This window comes from Leucoraja erinacea, chromosome 23, assembly GCF_028641065.1.
Source record: "Leucoraja erinacea ecotype New England chromosome 23, Leri_hhj_1, whole genome shotgun sequence".
NCBI classification, from domain to species: Eukaryota; Metazoa; Chordata; class Chondrichthyes; order Rajiformes; family Rajidae; genus Leucoraja; species Leucoraja erinaceus.
In genome coordinates, this window is record NC_073399.1 from 25,281,723 (window position 1) to 25,305,613 (window position 23,891).

The 23,891-nt window shown below is 45.9% G+C and overlaps 1 protein-coding gene across 5 annotated transcripts in view; it reads right to left on the reverse strand.

Moving 5' to 3' along the window:
* Window positions 1-6,114: 6,114 nt before the first annotated feature.
* The window catches only part of acox1 (acyl-CoA oxidase 1, palmitoyl), a 58,698-nt gene continuing 40,921 nt past the window's right edge, over window positions 6,115-23,891 (reverse strand). For 2 of the 5 annotated variants that reach the window (XM_055654139.1, XM_055654138.1), the window contains exons 11-14: window positions 20,773-20,878; window positions 19,309-19,452; window positions 16,492-16,698; window positions 6,115-9,535 (exon numbers count right to left, since the gene is read on the reverse strand). In XM_055654139.1, the coding sequence (XP_055510114.1) occupies window positions 9,485-9,535; window positions 16,492-16,698; window positions 19,309-19,452; window positions 20,773-20,878 (508 nt within the window). In that variant the 3' untranslated portion in view covers window positions 6,115-9,484. Of the gene's footprint in view, window positions 9,536-9,555; window positions 10,340-16,491; window positions 16,699-19,308; window positions 19,453-20,772; window positions 20,879-23,891 lie in introns of those variants that run through there. The other 3 variants (XM_055654140.1, XM_055654141.1, XM_055654137.1) reach the window with 2 other exon arrangements.

A 23,891-nucleotide genomic window follows, 5' to 3' on the forward strand; every position in this document is an offset into this window, starting at 1 on the left:
GAGCTGAGTTTGAATCTGCAACAATTTGGTTGGAAGTTAATTAGCAGGAAGTGTCAGACTAGAGGGCACAGCTTTGAGGTAAGAATGAGGAAGTTTAAAGGATATGTGTGGAGCAAGGATTTTACAGAGTGGTGGGTGCCTGTAATGTACAGCCTGGGGGTGATGGTGGAAGTGAACAGCAATGGGCTGCCAACATTGGGTGAGAGTTGGGAGTGAGAAATTGCGAGAGACCAAGCCCGAGGGAGCATAGCGACCGGGGGGGGGGGGGGGGGGGGGGGAGGGGGGAGATGGGGGGGGAAAGGGGGAGGGAGATGGGAGGGGAAAGGGGGAGGGAGGGGGGGGGGGGGAGGGGGGGGGGGGGGGGGGGGGGGGGGGGGGGGGGGGGGGGGGGGGGGGGGGAGGGGGGGGGGGGGGGGGGGGGGGGGGGGAGGAGGGGGGTCCCCCTCCCCCATGGTATGGAACATTTGCACTTTTCAGCTTGAAATTGTGCAATATGGTGCATACTGTAACGAGTCTTTTAACTTACACTTGAATGCAATATATATGCTTTAAATTGGATTGGAGCGTTTTTGAAAGGGGGAGGCTGTACAATCACTGATCACTGGCCTTGGGTGTACCCGGTGAGGGAGTGGAACAACCGAGTGGGGAGAGGGTGTGGAAGAAGGGTGTCCTCCCTCCCAGGGTAGGAACTTTTTGAAATTTGATGTATTAAAATCATGTTTTAGTGCACTGTAGAAGGATGATTTCAATGTTTTTTGTATGAAGTATTTTTAAGAGGTAACTTTTTAAGGGGTAACTTGATCCACACAAAGGGTCCACACGTGTCAATTGGCCTGCACTGCCTTGTGGCAGAAAATTCCACAGATTCACAACTCTCTGCGTGAAGAAAATTTGTTCTCATCTCAGTCCTAACTGGCCCCCCCTATATTCTTAAACTGTGACCCATGGTTCTGAACGCCCCCAACATTGGGAAAATTTTTCCTGCAGTTACAGTAAGTGAAAATCTAGCAGGCAAGCAGGATGCTTTCACCAACCACCCCCATTTGAAGTCCACTACCTTCCACCGTATCTACCCAGTGCTTGGTACTTACTTCCAGCAGCCACTGGTTGTCCTCCAGGATGCACCGAGCCGCAGCCTGATCCATGCCGGTCACCTGGGCGAATTCGGCAGACTCTCATGGCAGCAGCGCAATGCATCGACGCCTCTGACAGCCGGGGACTCTTGCACTGAGGCTGCTCCATGGCCGGAGCTGCAGTGAGCAACTCGTTAGCCCGGCAAACACTCGCCAGCCCCGCTCCCCGTCCGCGCCGCTGCTTCTGCTTTCAACACCTGCGGCCCATGCAGTTGATATGAGTTTTGAAATTTTCGTTGATCACAGAATGTCTCACAACAGAGCGAGAGAAATTTGTGATCAGCGTGAGAAAGTGGTGAAATGCGTGATTCTCACGCTCAATGCATGGGAGTTGGCAGCCCTGCCTCTCTATCCACCTCTCTTTCTCTCCCCTCTCTCTCTCCCGCCTCACTCTCCCCCCTCTCTTCCGCTCTCTCTCCTCTCAATCCCCCTCTCTCCTCTCTCCCCTTCCCTCTCTCTTCTCTCTCGCCCTCCCACCTCACGCTCCCCCTCTCTCTCGGCCCCTCTCTTTCCCCTAACTCTCTCTCCCCCCTCTCTCTCTCCCTCCCACCTGACTCTCCCCCTCTCTCCTCTCCCTTCTTTCCCCTCTCTCTCCCCTTTCCCCTAACTCTTTCCCCTAACCCTCTCCCCCCCTTCCCTCTTTCTTTCTCCCTCCCTCTCTACTCTCTTCTCTGTCTCCCCTCACCTCTCTTCCCCTCTCCTCTCTCCCCCATTTCTCCCTCCCACCTCACTCTCCCCTCTTTCTCCTGTCTCTATCTCCTCTTTGTCCCCATCTCTTTCCCCCTCCCTCTTCATCCCCTTTCCCTCTATCTTCCCTCACCCCTCTCTCTCCCTCTTCTCTCACCATTCAAGCCCCCCCTCTCTCTTCCTCCCACCCCCCTCTCCCCCCCCCCCCCCCCGGTCTCCATGTCTCATTACCCCCTCTCACTCTCCACCTCCTTTTGAGAGTCTGTCTCTCGCGGCAGCGGCGCAACGCTTCCGACGGCCCGCGACTTGCACTGTCCAGAGTGCTCCATGGCCAGAGCTGCAGCGAGCAACTCGTCAGCACCACAAACACTCGACATCCCGGCTCCCTGCATCTGTTCCCGCTGCAGGTTCTGCTCCCATCCCTCCCGCAGCCCCGGCTCTCCAACGCCCGTGGACCATGCAGTTTAGTTTAGTGACCATGCACTGAGCGTGAGAAATTTCTGATCAGCGTGAGGGCATGAGAGTTTGCTTGAGGGAGCGAGTCTCACGCTCAAAGCGTGAGAGTTGGCAGCCCTGCACATGGACATGGAAGGATATGGATCACATGCAGGCAGAGGCGATTAGTTGAATCAGGTTCGGGATGGACATTGTGAGCCCAAGGGCCTATTCCTTTGTTTTATCTTCAAGTTGAAGGGTTGGGGCTGGGATTATAACCAGCAAAGTTCCCAGGGTGGTCGATAAATTTGTTCCCATTGCATTTTATGAGACTTATTTTAACATTTAAATCCATATTAATTGTAAAAAAAAACAAAGTGCTGGAGTAATAGTGAGTAAGGCAGCATATCTGGAGGACTTGGAGGTGTTGTTTCAGGTGGCGACCCTTCTTCAGGCTAAAACATCACCCGCCGAGTTACTCCAACACTTTTCTTTTGCAAACCAGCGTCTGCAGTTTCTTTGTCTATATTAATTGTCACCCAGGTGGATCAAATTGGTTACTGTAATGAAAGTTTAAAAAAAAAAAAAAGCTGCATATGACGGAAATCTGAAATAAAAGTAGATAATGTTGAAACACTCAGCAGATCAAACAGCATCTGTGGAGAGAGAAAGAGAGTTCATGCATCGTCATAGAGCTTCATCAGTTCTGAGAAGGGGAAATATTAAGTTAGCATTAAATTGCAACTACTGAATGCTTCCAACATTCTCCATCGGTACACACGTTTCTCAGAACCTTTCAAAGTGAGACCACAATGGCACTTTAGGTTACTGAAAGGGGTACATGTTAGTAAGTTCACACTGTTTCATTGACCACAAGGTTCAGGAACAGCTACTTGCCCACATCCATCAGGTCCTTGAACTGACCCGCACAACCCTTATCCCACCTCAGCAACATTACAGGCACATAGATCAGACAACACACAAAAACATCAATTATAGATAGATTACATACAAATTCTACAAGCCATTGAATCAGAAGAATCAGAATCAGAATCAATTTATTTGTCATTTGGACCCCTGGAGGTCCAAACGAAATGCCGTTTCTGCAGCCATACATAACACACAAATAGACCCCAGACACAACATAATTACATTTAACATAAACATCCATCACATAACTGTGATGGAGGCCAAATAAACTTCTCTCTCCACTGCACTCTCCCCCCCCCGATGTCAGAGTCAAAGTCATAGCCCCCGGCTGGCAATGGCGATTGTCCCGCGGCCATTAAAGCCACGCCGGGTGGTGCGAGGTCGCACACCGGGTCTTGGTGTTAGAGCCCCCGGTGTGCGCTCGCAGAGTCCGCGGCCATTCCAGCCGCGCGGGGCAGCGGTGTCAGGCCCCGCTCCAGGAGCTCTTCGACCCCGCAACTCGGGCGGGAGAAGTCGCCGCCGCAGAAGCCCCGAAAAGCGCCCCCCCCCCCAGGGAGCCGTGGGCTCGGCGCCGTCGTCCACAGACCTGTAGAGAGCCTCCGACTCTCCGGCAGCAGCAGCAGCAGCAGCAGCAGCACAGCATCAGCAGCAGCAGCGCTCCTCCACCGCTCTGGACCCGGCCAGCTCCGCGACGGTGAGGTGAGGTGAGTCGACACCCGAGTCCCCGGTCTCTTCCTGTTGGAGGCCGCTCCTCGTTACGGCCTCAACGACGACTGAGACCCGACGAGAAAAGGTCGGGTCTCAGTGCAGGGAGAGATTCAAAAAGTTTCCCCCCCCCCCCCCCCCCCCCCACACACACACCCCAACATAAAATAACAAAAACTACACAGAAACACAGACAAAAAATAATAAAAACGCGGACAGGCTGCAGAGGCCGCTGCTGGCCAGAGCCGCGCCGCCTACCGACAGAACAGAAAAACTTGCCAAATGCAAGGCTTTAGTGCAAATCACAATCAGAAAAACGAGTCCATGGCAGAGCAAGAGGTGATCTGTAGTGTTCTGTTGCTGAGATATGGTTTGCAAGGGGGGGGAACCATGTTTACTAAAGAAAGAGGACATCTCGGATGTCCTAGAATAGAAAGCCCCATCATGAAACCATATGTGGCGAAGACAGAAAATTTGATATTAATGGATGGCATCTTTGCACGAGGCAGGGTGGGAGGAGGTGTAGTCCAGATAACTGTGGGAGTTGGTGGATTTGTAGTATGTCAGTTGATAGTCTCTCCCCTGTGATGGAAACAGGAAGATCAAGACAGTGGAGAGATGTGTCAGAGAGAGTCCAAGTTATCAAACCCGTCAATAAGGGAGGTGCTATTGCAGGCTGATTTCAACTGTGGTGAGGCCAGGCCCCAGCTCTCAGACACCTCCTCATTGACCATGATCCCACGGATGAACACCAGGCCATCATCTCCCAGACCATTACCGATCTCATCATTCACCTGCTCCTACTTATCCTTGGACCATGACCCCACAGACGAGCACCAGGCCACTATCTCTAGCACTATCACTGACTTCATCACTTCCGGCTCCCTGCCCTCCCAAGCCAACAACCTCATCGTTCCCCAGCCACGCACGGCCCAATTTTACCTTCTCCCCAAAACCCACAAACCTGACTGTCGTGGCAGGCCCATTGTTTCTGCCTGTTCGTGTCCTACCGAACAGATTTCAACATACCTCGACTCCATCATGTTCAAGCCACCTCACACGCTCTTTGTCTACTCCAGGACTTCTGTTTTCTAGGCCCCCATTCCCTCATCTTCACCATGGATGTCCAGTCACTCTACGCCTCCATCCCCCACCAGGAGGGTCTTAAAGCCCTCCGTTTATTCATCGACCGGAGAACCAACCAAACCCTGTCTACAGATACTCTCCTCCACCTAGCGGAGCTGGTCTTTACCCTTAACAACTTTTCATTTGCCTCTTCCCATTTCCTCCAAATCCAAGGGGTAGCTATGGGCACGCGCATGGGCCCTAGCTATGCCTGCCTCTTTGTGGGGTACGTCGAACAATCTTTGTTCGAGGCGCACCAGGGCCCTATCTCTCCCTCTGCTACATCAACAACTGCATTGGTGCTACTGCACCCACACAACTCACTGACTTTATCCATTTCACCATTAACATCCATCCGGCACTCAAATACACCTGGGCCATTTCCCTACCATTTCTAGACCTCACTATCTCCATCACAGGTGATAGACTACTGACACCCATTATAAACCCACTGACTCCCATGGCTATCTGGATTACACTTCTTCCCACCCTGCTTCCTGTAAGGACTCCATCCCCTACTCCCAATTCCTCCTTCCACGCCGCACCTGCACCCAGGATGAAGTGTTCCACACCACAGCATCGAAGATGTCCTCATTCTTCTGGGAACGAAGGTTCCCCTCTTCTGCTATAGATGAGGCTGTCACCAGGGTCTCTTCTATACCCGGTAACTCTGCTCTCATTCCCCATCCCCCCCCACTCATAACAAGGGCAGAGCCCCCCTTGTCCTCACCTTCCACCCTACCAGCCGTCACATACAACAAATAATCCTCCGACATTTTCTCCATCAGGATCCCACCACCTGCCACATTTTCCCATCTCCTCCCTTGTCTACTTTCCGCAGAGACCGCTCCCTCTGTAAAGGGCATGTCCCACTGACGCGATGTTTCATCACCTCTCTTAGACCTTCAAGCTCAAGGGCACTCGCCTGAAAAACCTCAAGCTGGTTCGACCGTCAGCGATGAAACCGCGAGCAGGATCGACCGACTGCGCGCACGCACACACACACACACACACACACATCGCAAAGGCGGGGGCCAGGGAAAGTGCGGGAGCGCTGTCTGAAATTCACATAATTACAGGCAAATACTCATGTAGACTCATTTTGCATTATTTTATTGATCATACATTTATTAAATGGTATATAAAGTGCTGCACTGATCATATTAACAAATTCCCATTACAATAAACAGCACAATTTCCTCCAACGATCAAATAAATTCTAGTTGATTCTGCGGTTTAATCCTTAGGATCATCATAATTTTAAAGAGCAGAATGATTCCAAATACTGGCATCTGTGATGATAGTTGGCCTTGATGGCTAAACAGCACGCACACATGTAGTCATTAACACAGCTCTTAATAACCGGTACACACATTTCCTTTCCCGGTTTTGTTCTGAAGCTTGGAATTAACTAGACTACCAGGCTGTGTGAAGTTCTAGACTCCCCTTCATTTCCTTGAACATGACAAAATGTGGCGATTGCTGGCCCGACACATGTGGCATCTGATCAGGCAGACATGCGGCAGCTTAAAATATGACACAGTCACGGTAGTCAACATAAGCCAGTGCACGGCTTTGCAGCCTGATCTCCAACTGCAGAGATGGTGAACAATTGTAGGCAACAAATCACAGAAAATTTTAATACATTTGCAACTTGATTAAAACGTGTTAAAACCATTCACAAAATGAGACAGAATTTGATGTTCAAGAGTTCCACAAGGTGTACCTGCAGCTTGATAGATGTACAAGAATTTTGGGTAGAAAATTACATTAAAATCACTAGTAGCAAAAAACTGCCCAATTTTACCTTGGCCACAATCATAGGAATCAGGTGCGAGTATAATAATTATCTGCCAATAATGTTTGCCTCCTCTCAGTAAATCAGTCTCTCGGATACACAATTTCAATCTAGGCCATGCAGCTGTTTTAAATGTAAATCTAGAAAGGTAAGAGAAGATAGGTGTGATAGGATTGATGAAGAGAAAGAGTGAAAACAAAGAAAAGCCGAGGAGAAAAGCAGCATCCAAAATCATTTTAGTACAAGGGAATAATGATGTGCAAGCTGGATTGTACATTAATATCAACGCAAGTTAATGGACAACACTAAAATGCCCAGGTCACACAAAACCTTCACTAATTCTTCATCCTGAAACACAAGGTATTTAACATAATTTGACATGCATTTAAGGCTTGTCTGCATAATTTAATAATATTACCCTCTATTCCTACTCTATGCCAACTGCCAGATTTAGTTTCAAACGAGTTAGTCTCTTAAATTACTGTCAGTGGGAATGCAAAATAAGTCATTGCGAAATCTGGCAGGCTTCAAAAGGAATCTGTGTGCCTGTATATTCTGGCTATTCAATAGCCCTATTCAAGAATGAAGCAGCCAATTCAGTTCCCTAGCAGTCAGTACACATGACAATGGAATCTGTGAATCACTGACATCCAAGAGACCAGCGTCAGCTGTTCCTTCCCTCCTCAGTCATCCCTATTTTCATCAGAATTCGCCGATAACCCACTCAGTCAGTGTTCGAGTTGTGGCAGGGTACGTGAAAAGATACTGCAAATCACCCAATCTCCGAACAGAGATGAAAAGAGCAAAGACACTGCTTGTTGGCTTTTCAAAATGGTCACTGTATTCACTATAAAACTAGTCCTAAAAATCTCAAAGAATTAACTGAAACTGATCAATATCTATTTACCTGTGAGAACATGTGTTCGGAAGCAGATAGCATTAAATAGCAGTAACTGCCTGGAGAAAACTGTTTGTTAAAATACACACACACACACAAACACTGGGCAGGACCACGTATTCAGTGAATGCATGAGGTTGCTTTTGGAAGCAGGGTTTAGAGGTATTCCAGAAGGAACAATAACACGATCAAGGCTACCACAGTGCGTCTTGAAGTAACATCCTTCTTGTTGCTCTCTCCCATCTCTCCTCATGCCCTCACTGCGGACATCTTGCTTCCTAGCCCAGGTTCTGCTCCCTTGACCATTGAAACATTATACATCTAAACACCTAACGTCCCTGCTCTCTTCTTCCACATTTATGTATCTTCAGGTGGTGTCATCATCGCCCTCACTTGAGCTGTCAACTACCTGTCCTTGTAAATCACTTACCCATCCCAACCTCCTTTAAAGTCTATAAAAATACTACAGGCTTTCTGAACCCTTGTCTTTCCCTGCCCCACCACCCCATCCAAAGAAAAACCCTTGTTTGAATTCCTCTAATCATTTCCCCTCAATATTAATTACATTCCTAAATTCAAAGATATTACATCAAACTGTGAAACTATAATTTCTCCTTCAAGCACCTCAAATTACCTGCAGCTTTGATACAGTTGTTTAAATCTTTCTCCACAATGCACTCGAGCTGTGTGATTCTATCCACCTAGTTTTATTATAGATCACGTGGAGGTCAAAGAACCAATTGAAATGACGTCTCTTTCACCTGCAACATTATCACCCTTAGCTTTGCATTTAAAGATGCAAATAAACATGTTACTTTAATCTCCATGCTCAGGTTATGTTTTTATTTATATAAAAGGTGCAAAATGGTATGGTGTGGTGAACAGTGCGTCACATGTTGCATCCCTATAAAGTCATCGTTCGTGGTTTAGAATTTATGAATCTATGATTATATCTCAGTTATAAATTTTTATAGCGCAGTTAGGATGATCAATAAGACTTTACAATATGCACGAGGAATTCAGGGGGTTGAGCAGTACTTGTAGGGTGGGGGAAGAGTGAGAGAAAGGAATGGTTGATTTTTTTTTTTAAGGCACACGTTATTAGAGGGCGAAGGCTCACAAAAAAAACACCATAAATTCCTTCACTTGTGCCTTGAGGAGGGAACATTGTTCCTTCAGATCTGCTACCAATCTCCATCCCAGTCTCTGCACCATTTTTTATATTGACTACTAACAAACTGATCTTAATCTTTACCCCCTATTCATTAATGTAGATCATCTTAGTAGGCTAGCACAAGACTAAGTGTGTTAGTGACCAGTGTGCAAAACACAGTGCATAAATTAAAACAAGTGTGAAATAGATGCAAAACCGTTCCACAGAAGAGATGGTTGGGGTTTATCCTTAGTGTCCTCAGCACCTTCCAGAGTTAATGTTAAGCTTTGAGGAGGGGAACACTGGTGCATAAGATGGTGCAGTAGGATGAAAATGCAGTCCAGGAACTGTATCACTGCTGGCAAACGCTAGACCACACACAATGCTAGGATCAGTGAGAAGAGGCGATTGGGTAGTGCGTGATAAAGGAGAATGGAATCAAATTACACAATAGTACCAGAGGACATGATGACAGAAGGGATAGGAATTACTTAATCCTGATTCAGCAGCTGGAAAGAACTGCAGGTCTAGTTGGTCAGCAATTGGAGAACTGAAATTAAAGATTGAGAGTTTGATCTACAGCTAGGTCCAACTTCTTATGCAAAAAACCATCAGTAGTCTCACAGTTTGGACTGCAGTGGCTTCAGATATTTGTGGAATGATTCATGGACCTGAGAAGAAGAAACAAACCATATTCAGTTTTCATTAACCAAACAACCCACGAAACCTGTCTGACAGCCCCTTCATAAATAATTCCCATTTGGCCCATTCCAGCAATTGGCAATGTTCATAAACGATCATTGATCCATCGTCTGTGACAATACTTAGTTTCAAGATACATCGTGGAAACAAACACTTCAGCCCACCGATTCCGCGCTGATCAACAATCGCCTGTACACTATGTTATCCCAGTTACGCATTCTACACACTACGGGCAATTTACAAAAGCCAATTACCCTACAAACCTGCACATATTTGGAATGTGGGAGGAACCTGGAGTACCCTGGGTCAACCCATGCGGTTACAGGGAGAATGAGCAAACTCCATAGACAGCATCTGTAGTCAGGATTGACCCTGGGTCTCAGCAACTCTACACAGTATCAACAATAATCAACTAATTAATAAAATGTATAGACATTTTTCTTAGCACTAAACAAAACTAACATCCAGGGCGGCACAGTGGGAGAGATGTTGCCTCAGTGCTGGAGACCCGGGTTTGATCCTGACTAGTCTGTACAGTTTGTACATTCTCCCTATGACCGCACAGGTTTTGTCCCAATGCTCTGCTTTCCTCCCACATTCCAAATACATGCAGGTTTCTAGATTAATTGGCTTCTGTAAATTGTCCCGAGTGTGTGCAATAGAATAGTAAGATCAAACGAGAACTTACCAGTTTGAAGTTTGATCTTTATTTTATGAGGAGTTACGATGAGGGAATATGTGAAGAAGGCCCGTTCAGCCGCACGTGCGTCAATCTTCAAAGCAGCGGTGTGAAATCACAGATAATAATAACAGTGACTGAAGTATGATAGTAAGATGAAAGAAGACTAGAACTATCAGATGAGCTTAACGAGGGCTGGGAGCGGAGGGCACGTATTCCCTCATCGTAACTCCTCATAAAATAAAGATAAAACTTCAAACTGGTAAGTTCTCGTTTAATCTTACTATTTTACTTCGGAGTCACGTGAGTGACTATGTGAAGATTTCAAAGCTCTGTGATTTCATGCCGTGAGAAAACAAGTCTACACAACCACAACTGCCTCATTGACAAAATGAGGGAAAACATTCATAATGCATACAGTCATGACATAGATTTAAACATGCTTATGCTGTTAAATAAACAATAACAATAGTCACATCTCCTATCCGGATGGAACCTACAACAGAAAATAAAATAAATTGAGAATACCTCTGGTCTAGCAACGGTTTATTGTAACATGTTTGAAATATTGTTTGTTTAACCACACTACCGCCATTATGATGTGGTCCAGCGGAACGTAATTAACCCTTGCTGCTTCTGTTATAGCAACCTTGGTGGAACGAGATCCAGATCAGTATCTACTCCTGCATACCTCAACTCCGTTTTAACACCTGACAAGATCTGAGCAGATAGGTTCTTATAACGTCTTTTGTAATTAACAATCGTAGTTAGCTCAGAGTCTCAAAGACTCTTGGTGACCTTGACGTATTGTTGTATACGAGAAATCCCTGGGTATGTCTTGAGTTATTTTGAAACCCGACACCCCTACTGCTCTGCTTAAATTAATTATAGCATAAAATACTGTACATATATTTGCAGATGTAATCATCCTCTCCTGTCACAATAATGTAGCGAGTGACCTGTTGCGCTAACTAGCGCCAGGAGGATAACTACCTAATGAGGTCCGATCAAAGCTAAGAATGTAGCTGGAACCCCCTGGTTCAAATAGTGTTACACAATGTCAATCTCCCATACTGCATTGTACTTGTCCTGAGAAACCTGTGTAACAGATATCCTTTACTAACTCGATATCCAAGATGAACCCAACAACTTGGCCCTCGTTAGATACAGTAAGTCTGATGGAAAGCCCCTTGGCACAGCTAATGATCCTATAATTCAATATTGTCAAAGACCATTTAAATGAACTGCAAAAACTCAGAATATGTACCATTTTAAATATAACATGAGCGCTTCCCATCTCCTGAAGCAACAAGGTACCGCTTTTTTGGTACCATTCCAGCACTGAATACATACAAAAATAGGCATGACATAGCCGTAAGCAGTCTTTTGAGAATCTGTAGAACATATATTGATTTTATCATGCAACGGCTGATCTTTCAAGCCGCAGGCTGGACCAGCAAGTTACGTTTAAATAACCATATAATGTTGCATTATTATTATTCCCGACAAATCGGAAATCAAACTGTATAAGCCAATTCCACAGCTGGAACCTAAAGCGACTCTTGATTACTCTATTTCAAGACCCGACTCATAAAGCAAATTGGAGGAAGACATAAAGACCATTCCTCATGCTTGTAGCGAGAATGTATCTTTCGCCACTATTATGCCGCACATTTTTGCAACCTTGAATTAGCATGAAAATAATATATCTATATTTGGTGTTGGATTAAATCAGAATTTCATAAATACTGCATGTGTTGTCATTGATCTGTACTTAATGATACTCCAGTGGCAAATTAGATGATGTACCTTTTACAGGATCTTTTTCCTGATTGCACCCTTGTGCTTATCATATGCCACATCTTAGTGTATCAACCTGAAGTTGAGCATGCACCTATGCATATTCACTCAATCACTCTTTATTCCATAATGCACTTAGGGTCTATAGGTAGTTGATACCAATACTGAAGAGTTAATAACTCATTGCAAATCTCCTGCACCTCCAACTAGAGATGACATTTGCATGTTCCCACCTTAAGCCATAGCATCTTTTTTGCAATATACTGATATTTATTGATCAACTACTGGAGCAATGCTGAATACTGTTTGTCCATCATAGTGGCTTTCTTAGCTTCAGCTAGCAATAGCAAGTTGTATTATCAATAATCTTCATGACCCTTATTGTTTGTCATTAAGCATGCTGTCAGTTCTCCCAAATGCACAGCTGCATCACATCTATTACATTGCCAGTTAGTCTAATGAATAGGAACTCCATTATAACCCCAAGGCTGTTCCAGGTTTCTATCGATTCCAATCTATTGCCCAGGGCGGAGTCACATGGCGACTATCCATTTGATAACAACCTAATTTACTGGATATGAGAAACCAATTCCTCAATTAGCTTAAAACTGAGTGGATTTTAGTCAAATACAGCATCGAAATACAATCCAGACAATACATCAAAATTGTTTTTGAACTCTGAATAGTCCTTTGAATGATTTATTGTTATCATACTGTTTAACTTGCCTCATCATAACAATGCCTTCAAACATCTCTGATGATCATTGTACATGGAAAAACCCCTAGGAAATCAGTTTGATCACTCTTCTTTCTTAATGAACAGGCCACACCTGCCATCATTTCGAGTCTGCCCTGACAAGCACTCTGGCCCGGTTCTGATAATTCTCACATGTCCCAAGACAACTCTTGCCATAATTCTGACCTTGCCTTGAAAGACAATTCCCCATATCTCCGAGCCTGTCTCGAAGGCAACCTGGCTAAAAATACTGGACCTGGCTCAACACTCTTCTGGCCAAATTCCAACCTTCTTGGAATACTAGTATTGTCCAGTTACCTGGTTAAAATGCCTCTGAGTAGATGACAATGTCTCAGTTATTCGTGTGTTGCCCAACCAATTGTAAATCTTACCAACTTGTTCGTGGTCACTTAGTTTTAGATTAACTCTGATCAGCTTAATGCTGCTACCAGCTTCAGTGAACCGCTTCCTGCCGATGAAGCAGTGGGGTGCGTTTTCCCCCTAAACTATGTGCTTCGCCCTTCAGGTTTTGCCTGTGGAATATGTCGCACCTGAATAGAATATTCGGCGGGTGGCTCTAACTCCCCTGATAGCGGTGTTCACTGCATTGTTGTAATGGCAACCTTGCTGCCAGAATCGTACCTCTGACATATGCCCTTCATTCCTTAAGGTATGCTCCACGCTATACCCTCAGCCTCGGAGACATTAAGCAGCCCCACTACAAGGCGCTGTTAGCATGACCTCTCTAACAGGTCCACACTTCAGGGTCAGAAAATGCCTCGGTAAGCTCACCTCCATGAGGGAGATATCATTGCAGCCCTTCTCCAGGTGCTGCTGCCATACATTTAAACAGCCCTATACAAGGTGCTGCTGACATGGCTTAGAGCAATAGGTCGGCACTGCCATATATTCGGCATCCCCATTATGGAGCCCTGTTACAAGGCGCTGCTGGCAAGGGCTCCCCATCTGCCCAACACTGCCATACCTCCTGATGTTAGGGGTATCTATCTTGAGCCTCCTCTCAATAAGGCTCCATCCTGGCCAACTTCCACATTATTTATTTTTACTGGAAAGGAATCCTCCCGGCACCAAGACTGACCACTTGGGTTGATTTATTCCATATCTTGGGGACCTCTGCAGTCTGGGCACCGCATAGCTGGTGGATTTCCCCTCCTCCGGGAATCCCAGCACCCAAGTGGAATCCCAGCACCCAAGTGGAATCCCAGCACCCAAGAACCGGGGTTTCCCCACAGCCCATAGCTGGTTCCCTCGCCTGGCCTCATGTATACCCGGAGGGAAAACCCCAACTGGCCCCAAGCTGACCGCTCCGGTCCGTTTAACCCCTTTCCTGGGGACCCCTGCGGTCTGAAACCCGCATAATTACTGGATTCCCCTACCCGGGAACCTCAGCCTCTATATGTATATCGGGGAAAAAACCTCCCGACACCCGGCATATATATTTATATCCCGTCCTACTGGAGGTCCCCTCCACGGGAACCCCAGGATTAACTTTCATATCAGAGGGAAAAGCCCTCTATATTGTTGGAGGGGAAACCCCCTCCCGCTCTACTGGCGGTCCCAGAATAAATAATTATATCAGAGAGAAAATGCCCTCTCGCACCCGGCCTACTGGAGTTCCCTTCCCTGGGGACCCCAGCGTTTCTGTGCCTATCGGAGGGAACCCCTCCCGGCACCCGGAGCGTCTGTAAGCCACTGACCACCCGTCAGCGACCCACTTCATGAAACCCGACAACCCAAGAACCGGGGTTTCCCCACAGCCCATAGCTGGTTCCCTCGCCTGGCCTCACGAATCCTCCGGCAGGAAACCTCTGGAACTAGAGGTTCCTGCAGGGAATAAAACAGGTAAGAAAAACCAGCTTACCTTAACTTTAAACTACGCGCGTTGGAGGAGCCCTGCTCCCCAACCGATCGTCTGCACCAATGCGTCTGACGTAATGACGCACGTGCGGCTGAACGGGCCTTCTTCACGTAGTCACTCACGTGACTCCGAAGTAAAATTAGTATGACCAGGCGATTGTTTGGCTCGGACTCGGTGGGCTGAAAGTTCTGTTTCCACTGTTATTTCTAAATTATAAATCTGATAATCATGCACACAGCATTAAACATCAGCATTTGTTTTAAGCAGCTGCAAGGATAGAATTGTCAAACTGCACTGAATATTTTCATTTTGGTTGTTCGTAGAACACTGAAGATTAGGTGTTCCATACCAGGAGATCTTTAGGGAACGAGGGTTCCCCTCTTCCAGCATAGATGAGGCTCTCACTAGGTTCTCCTCAATATCCCACAGCTCCCCCTTCCCCTAGTCGTAACAGGGACAGAGTCCCCCTAGTCCTCACCTTCCACCCCATCAGCCATCGGCACATAATCCAACATTTTTGCCACCTCCAACGAGATCGCACCACTAGTCACATCTTCCCATCTGCTCCCCTTTCTGCAGAGACCCTTCCCTCCACAACTCCTTGGTCAAGTCGTCCTTTCCCCGGGTACTTTCCCCTGCAGCTTGTAGATCTTGCAACCGCAGGAGATGCAACACCTGTCCATATACTTACCCCCTCAATTCCGTCAAAGGACACTGACAGCCTTTTCAGGTGAGGCAGAGGTTCACTTGCACGTCCTCCAACCTCATCTACTATGTCCGCTGTTCCAGATGTGGACTCTTACATATCAGCGAGACCAAGCATAGGCTCGGCGATCGTTTCGTTGAACACCCCCGCTCAATACGCCTCAACCCATCTGATCTCCCGGCAGCTAAACACTTTGACTCCCCCTCCCATTCAAACACTGACCTTTCGGGAGGAACAGCACCTCATAATTTGCTTGGGCAGCTTACACCCAAGTATGAACATTGACTTCTCCAACTTCAAATAACCCTTGCTTTTCCACTCACTCCATCCCTCCCCTACCCAGTTCTCAGACCAGTTACTGTCTCCAACTCCATTTTCTCTGCTTTGTTGTTACCTTCTCCCAGCAAACAATGATCTATTCTACATTTTCCTTGATCTCTATTCCCTTTGTCCTATTTTCGCACCTTACACGTCATTATCTATCTCCCTCTCTCCTCACATCAGTCTGGTCTCGACCTGGAATATTTCCCATTCCTTCTCTCCAAAGATGCTGCCTGTCCCGCTGAGTTACTCCACCATTTTGTGTCTGTCTAAGCAATGGAGCTGCAGCTTGCAATACAAGCAGCTTTTAAAAGGCGACGAGGGCTTCTGTCTTTAACACAGCTTCAAGTAGCAAGCGCCAACCCACTTGGTTCCGCGTGAAAAAACATTTTCTCAACTTTCCTCGAATTCTACTATCAATTACCTAAAAACTAAATTCCTTCCCCAGTTATTGCCCTGTTGTGGAACCTATATACTTCCTATTAATTCGATCCAAACTTCTTGCTTTATTTATCATTTTATTCTGGCAATATCTGAATAAACCTCTTCTACCCTGTCCATATTTTTCATCCTTAATGTGATGATCAGGACTGTAAATTAACCTTACGTATTACACATGTGGGAATTTGCAACTGCCCACTTTAATCTTCCAGCCCACCTTCCCTCCCCACACTCAGTCCTGATGCAGGATCCCAACCAGAATCATCGACAATTCCTTGCCCCCTCATAGATGTTGCTCGACCTGTGGAGTACTTCCAGTATTTAGATTTTTGCTCCCGAGCCCAGCTTGTAGATCTTGTTTACCTCAGTTTTATTCAGAGGTGATCGTTTTGCCCATTCAAACATGTGCTCATAGATATTGCCATCGTAGCGCCCAAGCACAGATGAAAGGATGGCATCAGGGTAATCGAAGGCATCAACTAGAGCCACAGCATTGGGTCGCACTGCAGCCAGAAGTTCCTTCACACGTTGCTGCACCTGGGAAATCTGTTGGTCGTTAAAGATTCCAGCCTGCAGAGGACAAATGATAGAAATGACCCATTAAGAACATGTATCACAATACAAACTCACACCCCAGGACTGTGCAGGACATGCATCACGATACAGCCTCACAAACTAGGATTGCAGAAATCATGCATTACAATATAAACTCGTATACTAGGACTCTGCAGACCCATCATCACAACTCATTCTGGAGTAGTTCCTGAGGATTGGAGGGTAGATAATGTAACCCCACTTTTTAAGAAGAGAGGGAGAGAGAAAATGGGGAATTACAGACCAGTTAGTCTAACATCGGAAGTGGGGAAACTGCTAGAGTCAGCTATTAAAGATGGGATAACAACACATTTGGAAAGTGGTGAAATCATTGGACAAAGTCAGCATGGACTTACGAAAGGTAAATCATGTCTGACAAATCTTATAGAATTTTTCGAGGATGTAACTAGTAGAGTGGATAGGGGAGAACCAGTAGATGTGTTGTATCTGGACTTTCAGAAGGCTTTCGACAAGGACCCACATAAGAGATTAGTATACAAACTTAAAGCACACGGTATTGGGGGTTCAGTATTGATGTGGATAGAGAACTGGCTGGCAAACAGGAAGCAAAGAGTAGGAGTAAACAGGTCCTTTTCACAATGGCAGGCAGTGACTAGTGGGGTACCGCAAGGCTCAGTGCTGGGGTATATATATTAATGATCTGGATGAGGGAATTGAAGGCAACATCTCCAAGTTTGCGGATGACACTAGGCTGGGGGGCAGTGTTAGCTGTGAGGAGGATGCTAGGAGACTGCAAGGTGACTTGGATAGGCTGGGTGAGTGGGCAAATGTTTGGCAGATGCAGTATAATGTGGATAATGTGAGCTTATCCACTTTGGTGGCAAAAACAGGAAAGCAGACTATTATCTAATTGGTGGCCGATTAGGAAAAGGGGAGATGCAACGAGACCTGGGTGTCATGGTACACCCAGTCATTGAAAGTAGGCATGCAGGTGCAGCAGGCAGTGAAGAAAGCGAATGGTATGTTAGCTTTCATTGCAAAAGGATTTGAGTATAGGAGCAGGGAGGTTCTACTGCAGTTGTACAGGGTCTTGGTGAGACCACACCTGGAGTATTGCGTACAGTTTTGGTCTCCAAATCTGAGGAAGGACATTATTGCCATAGAGGGAGTTCAGAGAAGGTTCACCAGACTGATTCCTGGGATGTCAGGACTTTCATATGAAGAAAGACAGGATAGACTCTGCTTATACTCGCTAGAATTTAGGAGATTGGGGGGGCATCTTATAGAAACTTACAAAATTCTTAAGTGGTTGGACAGGCTAGATGCAGGAAGATTGTTCCCAATGTTGGGGAGGTCCAGGACAAGGGGTCACAGCTTAAGGATAAGGGGGAAATCCTTTAAGACCGTGATGAGAAAAACATTTTTCACACAGAGAGTGGTGAATCTCTGGAACTCTCTGCCACAGAGGGTAATTGAGGCCAGTTCATTGGCTATATTTAAGAGGGAGTTAGATGTGGCCCTTGTGGCTAAAGGGATCAGGGGGTATGGAGAGAAGGCAGGTATGGGATACTGAGTTGGATGATCAGCCATGATCATATTGAATGGCGGTGCAGGCTCGAATGGCCTACTCCTGCACCTATTTTCTATGTATCTATGACATAGCTAGCTCATTGTCAGCTTAAAGTGCAATGCCATTCTATTAATTTTCACTGTTCAGTTTAGTTCAGAGATAGTGTGGAAACAGGACCTTCGGCCAACCGAGTCCACGCCGACCAGCGATCACCACTAGCACTATCGTACACACCAGGGACAATTTACAATTTTACCAAAGCCAATGAACCTACAAACCTGAATTTCTTTGGAGTGTGGGAGGAAACCGCAGCACCCAGAGAAAACCCACGCAGTCACAAAGAGATCGTACATACACCCTACAGACAGCACCCGGGATTGAACCCGGGTCTCTGCGCTGTAAGACAGCAACTCTACTGCTGCACCATTGTAACAAGATGGATTCCTATTTCCACCTCACTCCCCTATCTTGCCTCAGATTGTACCACTCACTTGCACACGAGGGCAGCATACAAAGGCCAATTAACCTACCAACCTGCACGTATTTGGGAAGTGGAAAGAAACCAGAACACCCAGGGGAAACCAAAATAGTAACAGGAAGAATGGGCAAACTCCAGACCGTGCTGACGGTTGAGATTGTGGCAAGAGGCAGCAGTTCCACCTGCTGCCCCAGTCACAGTATTGCAATCACAGTTTCAATTCATTTAATAATATTTCAACCTTACTGAAGTTAAGCAAAATGTACAATCCTAGCTGGATGCCCAACTTGTGTTGTGTTATGAGTTTTACAAAAAGCGATCGTAAAACATACAAAGCTCATATTATAATATCCTAGTAACTCCCTACTAAATCTGGCACACTATATATGTGGTGCAAAGTACATAGATAGGGAAACTTAGAAAGGTATGGGCCAAACGCAGGCAAATGGGACTAGTGTAGATGGGATATCTTGGTCGGCATGGCAAAGTTGGGCCAATGGGTCTTTTTCCATGTTATATGACTGACTGGGATACAGCTGTCAGGCCTTTATCTCTACACTCCCTTGGTTGTACTTACATGCAGAAAGTCTCCAGAGTTCTTGCTGATTCCATGCAATGCGTACAATTGGAAGAGGGTGCAGAGGACATCATGAATTGAGGCATCTTTGATCTCAGATAGCTTGGCAGCAAACAGTTTCACCACCACATAGTGGCAATGAGCCTGAGGAACAGGAGGAGCAAGAACACAATTAAACACATCCTGCTGAAACACTCCTACAGAGAACCAAATTTCACAAGGAACAAAAACGGGGCGGGCTTCTTACTGCAACATCAGCACAACTGCTTCGTAGTATTTTGGGAAAAGATGCACGGACTTGTAGGGCCGAGATGGCCCGTTTCCGTGTTGTAATTGTTATATGGTTATACGGGGAACTTCTTTACTCAGAGAGTGGTAGCGGTGTGGAATGAGCTTCCAGTGGAAGTGGTGCAGGCAGGTTCGTTGGTATCATTTAAAAATAAATTGGATAGGCATATGGATGAGAAGGGAATGGAGGGTTATGGTATGAGTGCAGGCAGGTGGGACTAAGGGAAAAAAGTTGTTCGGCACGGACTTGTAGGGTCGAGATGGCCTGTTTCCGTGCTGTAATTGTTATATATGGTTGTTATATGGTTATTTATGTTTTCACATCCAGTGCAGGAAATCCCAGCACGCTTTATAGACCACAAAGTAGTTCTGAGGTGCATTCGCAGTTTTAACAAAGGAAACTCAGCAGTCAACAAACACAAGGTAAACTCTCACTAACATTAACGTGATAATGACAAGATAAGCTACCTCATTAACTCTGATTGACGGATAAATATCGGCCAAGATGTTGGAGCTTACTCTCCTGTTCTTGTACATCTACCATAGCAAGCAGAGAGGGATTTTACTTTTTTAACCTCTTACTTGAAGGGCAAAAAACTAGTCTATGTAGAACGCCCTTGGACCACACTGGAATATTATCCCAGTGTCTGCGTTCAAACCACAAGATTGGAATTTGAACCTGGAATCTCTGCCTGAACCAACAGAGTCAAGACGAAGCAGACCCATAATCGAGAGCCATGCTGAGCAGCTCTACGTATACTTCTCCATCCCATATTCTTCCCTTACATCAATTGATTTACACCAATTTTTTATACGACATGCAACCCCCTCAAGCGTCCAATCAAATCAACTATACTACTCCCACGGCACTCTTCAATTTCAGAAAGAAAATGGATCTCAGTTACTGTAATAGGTCAACGCTTCCGGCATCCAACATCACACCATGTTTGGTTCATATTGTATCACACACAGACATTCCACTGCACAACGCAGTCGGGACAGCAATAAGCCAGTACTGCAGAGGGCAATGGCAAGGGAAATTTAACAGCACAGACATAAAGGAAGGGAACAAGAGATGGAGGAAGACGATATGGGAGGGAAAGGGGAAAAAACAAAAACTGAACATCTTCCATAAACAAATATCTCCCGTAATTCTTCTCAACAAGAATAACTCACCCCCGATGCTCCAACCAGATCAATGGCAGTGCTATTCCAGGCTTCCTCCTTGTTGTTCCTGTGGCCCAGCTCCACATGGTAATTCTCTACAGCTCCTTCAACCAGGCTGGGGTGGAAGGACATGGACAGAAGGAAGAAAAATGTTACATAATGGAACTGCAAGGAAAATTAACAATGGATCTAAGGTCTCAGAGTCGGGGTACAAATGCTGGAGCATAGTGACGCATGTAAATCCCCATATCAACCAGGTGAAAACAGAAAAAGATGTAGTTTGCTAAAGAATCTCATTAAAAATCCTTCACAAGTCGAAAAGGGTTGGTCATTGTGTCTGAGGTAAAGGGATGAGATCCAACGTTCAGGGAAAGAGATGCAGCAGGAGCTGGGTTATGATAACGTACACCTGTCTGTGGACAGTTACAGAGTACTGATAAAAGCAAGATTTTAATAGAGTGGGAATAGAATCAATAGCAAGAACAAAGTACCAGTTGTTACTGCCAGGCACATTTCCAGCAAACTGCTGTTCCACCATTGCACCCGAGCAGTGACACCCTCTAAGACTAACCACGTCTGCAACTTATCCTTCCCTAGCCTTGCTGCAGTCTGCATCATCATGGAGTGCACCATTCCCCAGCAATGACACTCTGTCGTTCAGTTTGCAGGTCACAAAATGCTAAGTGGGTGAAGTTGGCTGCAGAGTGGCGCAGTTGTAGAATTGCTGCCTTACAGCACCAGAGATCTGGGTTCAATCCTGACTACGGGTACTTGTTTGTACAGAGGTTGTGCGTTCTCCTAGTGAAATGCGTGGGTGCTCTTCGGGATCTCTGGTTTCCACCCAATACAAAGACGTACAGGTTGGTAGGCTAATTGACTTGGTATAGAAACATAGAAACATAGAAATTAGGTGCAGGAGTAGGCCATTCGGCTCTTCGAGCCTGCACCGCCATTCAATATGATCATGGCTGATCACCCAACTCAGTATCCCGTACCTGCCCTCTCTCCATACCCCCTGATCCCCTTAGCCACAAGGGCCACATCTAACTCCATCTTAAATATAGCCAATGAACTGGCCTCAACTACCCTCTGTGGCAGAGAGTTCCAGAGATTCACCACTCTCTGCGTGAAAAAAAGTTCTTCTCATCTCGGTTTTTTTAAGGATTTCCCCCTTATCCTTAAGCTGTGACCCCTTGTCCTGGACTTCCCTAACATCGGGAACAATCTTCCTGCATCTAGCCTGTCCAACCCCTTAAGAATTTTGTAAGTTTCTATAAGATCCCCTCTCAATCTTCTAAATTCTAGAGAGTATAAACCAAGTCTATCCAGTCTTTCCTCATAAGACAGTCCTGACATCCCAGGAATCAGTCTGGTGAACCATCTCTGCACTCCCTCTATGGCAATAATGTCCTTCCTCAGATTTGGAGACCAAAACTGTACGCAATACTCCAGGTGTGGTCTCACCAAGACCCTGTCCAACTGCAGTAGAACCTCCCTGCTCCTATACTCAAATCCTTTTGCAATGAAAGCTAACATACCATTCGCTTTCTTTACTGCCTGCTGCACCTGCATGCCTACCTTCAATGACTGGTGTACCATGACACCCAGGTCTCGCTGCATCTCCCCCTTTCCCAATCGGCCACCATTTAGATAATAGTCTGCTTTCCCGTTTTTGCACCAAAATGGATAACCTCACATTTATCCACATTATACTGCATCTGCCAAACATTTGCCCACTCACTCAGCCTATCCAAGTCACCTTGCAGTCTCCTAGCATCCTCCTCACAGCTAACACTGCCCCCCAGCTTAGTGTCATCCGCAAACTTGGAGATATTGCCTTCAATTCCCTCATCCAGATCATTAATATATATTGTAAATAGCTGGGGTCCTAGTACTGAGCCTTGGGGTACCCCACTAGTCACTGCCTGCCATTGTGAAAAGGACCCGTTTACTCCTACTCTTTGCTTCCTGTTTGCCAGCCAGTTCTCTATCCATATCAATACTGAACCCCCAATGCCATGTGCTTTAATTGTTCATTAAACTTAGTGTGTTAGGAGAATGTAAGCGTGCAGGGATTGCTGATCAGAGCAGGCTTGATGGGCTAAAGAGTCTGTTTCTGCGATGGATCTCTAAACTAAACTTTAAACACAAGAGTTGAGATTATAATTAGACTGTCCAAGATCTAATTAAACAACAGAGCAGGCTTGAAAAGCTGAGAAGCCTTCTGTTGATAATTCAGAGAGTTAGATAGAGCTTTAGGGACCAGTGGAATCAAGGGATATGGGGAGAAGGCAAGCACGGGTTATTGATTGGAGACGATCAGCCCTGATCACAATGAATGGCGGTGCTGGCTCGAAGGGCCGAATGGCCTCCTCCTGCACCAATTTTCTATGTTTCTATGTAAAGCTTCACATCGACAGTTTATTTTTGCCAACACCATTTGTAAATAAAAGTTAGTTGTTAATAGAAGTTAGCTGATTACACCTAGCAGTCTCTTGCTCTACCCATTTCCCTGATGCTGTCTAACTGCATGTTCTAGTACACTTCAGTGATCGGAGCAGTCAACTCCAAACTGAAGTTCTGGGAGAGACCTGTGGTGAATGAGGTGTCATTGTTGAGATGTTTAAGTTAAACCAAAGCCCTGCATATTCCTACTGATCTCTCTCACCCTAAAGCTATGCCTTCTAGTAGGTATGTTACAAAACCTACCAGAATCGTCGATGAGAATCTGCCCCCACCCCGTGTGTGTGATTTTGGCGCTGTTTAGAGGGGGCGGGTTTAAAACGCGATTTTTACTAGGCTGTTGCAATCGAAAATGTTCAGCCTAGTAAATCATTAACGGAAAATCGCTGAAAGACCCCGTCGCAAAAGGTATTATTAGTTTTTATGGCCTTGTATAATAGTTATAGTAGTTTAAAAACCACTCTCTCAACCCGCGACCTCTCGCAGCCCCAGGGTTTTATAAAGCAAACAATTAAAGGTATGTACCTTATTTTTACATTAAAAGGGGCTTCTTAAGAACCCTGTATATAAAGTTTTCTATAGCGAATAGTTCATTTTGGGCTCTTTATATCCCGCAGTATTTTTCTGGGCACTTGAGGGCACAAATCCACTGCATTGTGAACGTT